The following is a 4633-nucleotide window of genomic DNA, read 5'->3' as shown; positions in this document are numbered from 1 at the left end:
TATGTGGGGCAAGTCATCAGTTAGGGGCTGAGTGGCCGGCAAGATGAAGCTACAAAGGACATGGAGCGAGGCATACTGAAAATCATATGCTCGCCATCAAAGCATGCGATAACATGTTAAACCCTATAATTCAAAGAGAGAAGGAGTTTTCGTGCCACAATAACTTGTAGTTTTTTGGGGTTTATTTTGGCTAGTTTATATAGTGATACCAGTGTCCAACTTGACACAAGTTCAGGCAAAACACGACGTCACCCAGAGTATAACTCTCTGTTTTATAAAGGATGGCACGCTTGAAAAATGCCTAGAATATCTCCGAATTAATAATAATTATATGCACCATACCTTATTATAGATAATAAATTGGTATTCTATGTTTAGAAAAATCTTCTCCCAATTATTTCATGTGCTTAGACGACCTAACGTCCTCTAAGGGTGATTCCTCTATCAATAACATGCACATATATTTCTCATTTCATCCACAGGCTTACCCCCATCTTGTATGCGATGTTGCAAACCTCAATTTTGGGTTAGAGCCGACACCGGCGAGCCTAGGTCTACCTCCGAGGAATGTTGTTGTAAAGACTCGATGCAACCATGAACTCCCTCACCATTGCTGGCCTAGGGCTACACCGTCATCTCCACTCCGACACCCTCTTCATGCCAGCCTCCAGCCGCTTCGCAGGCATTCCACACTGATGAAGCTATTCTTTTAGCCACACTTACCATATTTCTTTTTATGCATGATGTATTTCGTTACAACAAGATGATATTGCATGATGTATTTCGTTACCATGTGCCCCCCAATTAGTTTTTCTTGTTATCATCACCAGACTTTCATAAATATCTTACTTCATTATTTATATTTTTAATGATAGTATTTACAATTATTGACTCGTTTTCATATTATAAGGCAAAATCGATTTCAGCAATTACAAATCTCAATTCAGCTTATTATTATTCTTGACATCCGATTAATTTTATTCCACCTATTCAACTATTCTAGTGCTTGCTCTCGTCATTGTGAAACTCTATTCTCTCGAAGTAACCTATGGCAGGGTTTGCACAAGAAACTCCAAGAACTGTAACTCCTCACAATGAGAATTTGATATGGTTGAGAACACACCAGATTTGGAACATGCACAACTATTATACTTCCTTCGGTGAAGACCTTCAAGTCCATGTAATGTCCGGAGTAGTAATGGGTGATGATCACGACAAGAGGGATTTTACTCAAGTTTGCATGGACGACATGCAAGCCAATGAATTGATTATCCTGGAAACGCGCGTCTATATATAGTCTATCTAAGGCAAGCAAAGAATTTAATCCCGAGAAGAAAAATAGGAAAAAGAAAAACAAAAAGAAAATCAGGCCCGACCCACGCAAAACCTATTCCCTCCCTTTCCCCTTCTCCGCCTCCGCCTCCTCCTCGCCGACCACGCCCCTCCTCCAATCTCCCACGCATCCAAACCACTCTCTCCCCTCTCCCACCCGCACCTCCTGCGCCTGCGAGGAGCGATTCGTCGAGGAACCGCTGAGCAAGGCCATCGACGCGTGCTGGATCCGGTGTCTCTATTTCTCTCTCGTGCTCGATCCCGATCCACCCCCTTCTCTCGGCGCGGCGCATGCGGGAAAGCTCGCTGCTGCGGTGGGCCTTGACGGCGGCGAGCAGGGAGCCGGCGAGGTAGACCACAAGGTCGTCATGGGCTCCATCTGCGCCCTCTTGCCAGCGGACTGCTGGTCGCCTCGGCCTCCCGTAGCATCTCCGACTGGCACAAGCTGCAGGTCCTGGGTGAGGTATCCACTCCCCTCTCCTTCCTCCCCCTTCCTGTCGAATGCGTGTGTGTAATGTATAGCAAACAATCCTGCTGTTGTGAGGACTATAAGCATAGTCTCAAGGCACAATCATAGTTCAAATAAACCTTTTACCAACTTTAGATGTTGATTGTCTTATTTATGGGATGTTTTATTATGTGTGATGACTGGTTGTGGCTGGCTGCAAAATACTGGAATTTCGGTAGGATGCTACTGTCATACCACCTGACCGACCAGATTTCTTGTTAAATTGGAGAGAAAGAAAGATTGCAACCTATGTTATGCGGGAAGATTGCAAATCTTACATTTTTCTTCAACATGAAATACCTTAGATTTTACTTTGTCTTGATGTTTGGATTCTGCCGCGATTTGGCGCTTCCGCTGGTGATATGACTCTGTCCTTGTGTGTTTGCAGCCCGGAGAAGAAGCTGATTGTCGAGTGCCAGGTGGCTGGCCTGGGGGTGCTCACCAATGCCTACAACTTCTACTGGCTCGCAAGAGCGCATCCACATGTATGCTTTTATTGGCTGCCTCCAGCTGCTGCCACGCATACATAACCACTTGGTTCCTCTTCCTCTGCTCTCTCTTATCCTCTGTGTGCCCATGGACATCGAGCCATGGCAGGAGTACGCCATGGGTTGAGTCCTGCAACCATATATAGAAGTTAAAGTAATTAGGCCAACCCAGCATGTCTATTTGCTTTTAGAACCATAAAATCTTTGTAACCCTTAATGATCAGATGCGTGTGTGTATAGCAAACAATCTTGCTGTGGTGAAGACTGTAAGCATAGTCTGAAGGCATTCGAAGTAAAAAAGTAAACTTGTTACCAACTTTAGACGTTGATTGCCTTATTTATGTTTTATGTGTGATGACTGATTAGATAGGATGCAAAATACTGGAAGTTCGCCAGGATGCTACTTTCATACCATCCTGCTGACTGATTAGATTTGTTGTTAAATTGGAGAGAAACAAAGATTGCAACCTATGTCTGGAAGATGGTAAATCTTATATTTTTCTTCAGCTTTTGATCCCTTAGATTTTACCTTGTCTTGATGTTTGAATTCTGTCGTGAGTTGGTGCTTTAGCTGGTGATATGACTCTGTAGTTGTGTGCTTGCAGCCCGGAGCAGAAGCTGGTTCACGAGTGCCAGGCGGTTGACCAGGTGGTGCTCACCAACGCCTACTGCTCCTAATGTCTGCCAAGAGCTTATCCACATGTATGCTCTTACTGGCTGCCTCAAGCCACTACTTCCTCATGCATACATAACCACTCGGTTCCTGTTCCTCTGCTCTCTCTTATGCTTTGTGTGCCCATGGCCATCGAGCCGTGGCAACAGTATGTCACATTGAGTCCTGCAACGCTAGAAGTTAAATTGAGTAGGGAAACCCAGCATGTCTATTTGCTTGTAAAATGCTTTATAATCTCTGTCGCACTTGATGATCAGTTACACCCCATTGACCTCTTTTTTCCTGCGCGTGCCAGCCCATCTGTTGTTACTTGTCCAGTACTCCCTCCGCCCCATAATATATGAGCCTTTTTGACAGTACACTAGTGTAAAAAACACTCTTATATTATGGGACGGGAAGGGGTAGCATTTTCTGCTTTTGAGTATTCTTACCCTTTCTGTAACATCACACTGATATCTACACCGAACTACAATTTTTCTTTTCATATGAATTGTGATCTTGATATGTGATTAAGGGCCAAAAGTGCAGGAATTTCTTTATGATTGTAAACTGTTAAGACTTGATAGTGTTTATCTCATCTGGCAAATCAACCGATGCCCTTACATAGTCAGAATTCAGAATGCGTTCAACAGTCCAGTATAGCATTTCTTGGATAACAAGCAGATTTGATCTAACTTTGACATCCATCTAGTAATTAAGCACATAAATGTCCACATCAAATGGTTTATTTTAATTAACCTATATGCTCATATATGCAGGCAAGGCAGTCCGGCGTCCCGCCCTGCAAGATGCGGGTCTGCATGCTCGGTGATGCCAAGCATGTGGGGGAAGTATGTGCCGTTTACTGGTATTGCTAAGCAATTCTCCTCTCTATAACATAGTTTGATGGTCATGATGTACAAACAAGTAATGTTTGGTTCTTAGTTCTTACTGCAATACGGATTGTCGATTGGTGCAAAACTAGTGAATTTCAAATTGTATAACTACCGAGAGGGTAGTCAGGCTAGATGAGGATGACACTGGAATCCGGTGGTGGGATTTCTTGTTATCAGGCAGTGTTCAATTTCTTTCTCTGCCTACTCCATGCTAGGACAGTTTCCCTGTATTGCTGCCACTTGAAGAATGTTATGCTTACCATGGTCTGCTTTTATGAAGTGATATGATTGTTTGGTACCTACTAGGGCTATTTTTCCTCTGTATACATCTGCATGCTTAGAAAAAGTTGGGCTATTTCTCTGTTGATGGTATCACTGTATTTGCTGCTTTATGATTGCGTGTGGGGCTGCTTGAGACTATTTTTATATTCAATATTTCCAAAAAATGTACCGATTTTTTTAAAGGTTTGCATTTAAAAATATTCTAAAAATAATAAATCAAAATTGTTTTAAAAAATCTTGTGTTAAAAATGTGAATCTTGATATTTTTCTTCCATTTTTATGAAAATGATCAGAAAAAACAAAATATTACTTTTTAAAAGTTAGATATTCATGTTCTCTCAAAAGGTAAAAAGCCAATTGACAAACTTTTCCATGCACAACTACTCTTTCATCACATGAAGGATGTTAAGGTGACTTCTTCAAATCCACACTTCATACTCTGAAAAGAGATAATTAGGATTGAATATAAGAAATG

The 4633-nt window shown here is 42.2% G+C and overlaps 1 protein-coding gene across 1 annotated transcript; it reads left to right on the top strand.

Moving 5' to 3' along the window:
• The first annotated feature begins 1366 nt into the window (after positions 1-1366).
• LOC119267421 lies at positions 1367-4178 on the top strand. Its single transcript, XM_037548808.1, has 4 exons — positions 1367-1790; positions 2229-2325; positions 2934-3030; positions 3760-4178. The coding sequence occupies exons 1-4, from the start codon at positions 1701-1703 to the stop codon at positions 3875-3877; spliced, it is 402 nt and encodes a 133-aa protein (XP_037404705.1). The 5' UTR covers positions 1367-1700; the 3' UTR covers positions 3878-4178.
• The last annotated feature ends 455 nt before the right edge of the window (positions 4179-4633 follow it).

Source organism: Triticum dicoccoides, chromosome 3A (assembly GCF_002162155.2).
Source record: "Triticum dicoccoides isolate Atlit2015 ecotype Zavitan chromosome 3A, WEW_v2.0, whole genome shotgun sequence".
In the NCBI taxonomy this organism is placed as follows: domain Eukaryota; kingdom Viridiplantae; phylum Streptophyta; class Magnoliopsida; order Poales; family Poaceae; genus Triticum; species Triticum dicoccoides.
Note: the sequence above shows the minus strand (reverse complement) of the source record. Positions and strands in the feature narration are given on the sequence as shown.

What these genes read in the sequence shown, in the direction of transcription:
- LOC119267421 (XM_037548808.1), top strand. Translation starts at nt 1,701, where the DNA reads ATGGGCTCCATCTGCGCCCTCTTGCCAGCGGACTGCTGGTCGCCTCGG. An exon ending in GCACAAGCTGCAGGTCCTGG is followed by an intron (nt 1,791 to 2,228) that starts GTGAGGTATCCA and finishes GTGTGTTTGCAG; the next exon opens with CCCGGAGAAGAAGCTGATTG. An exon ending in TCGCAAGAGCGCATCCACAT is followed by an intron (nt 2,326 to 2,933) that starts GTATGCTTTTAT and finishes GTGTGCTTGCAG; the next exon opens with CCCGGAGCAGAAGCTGGTTC.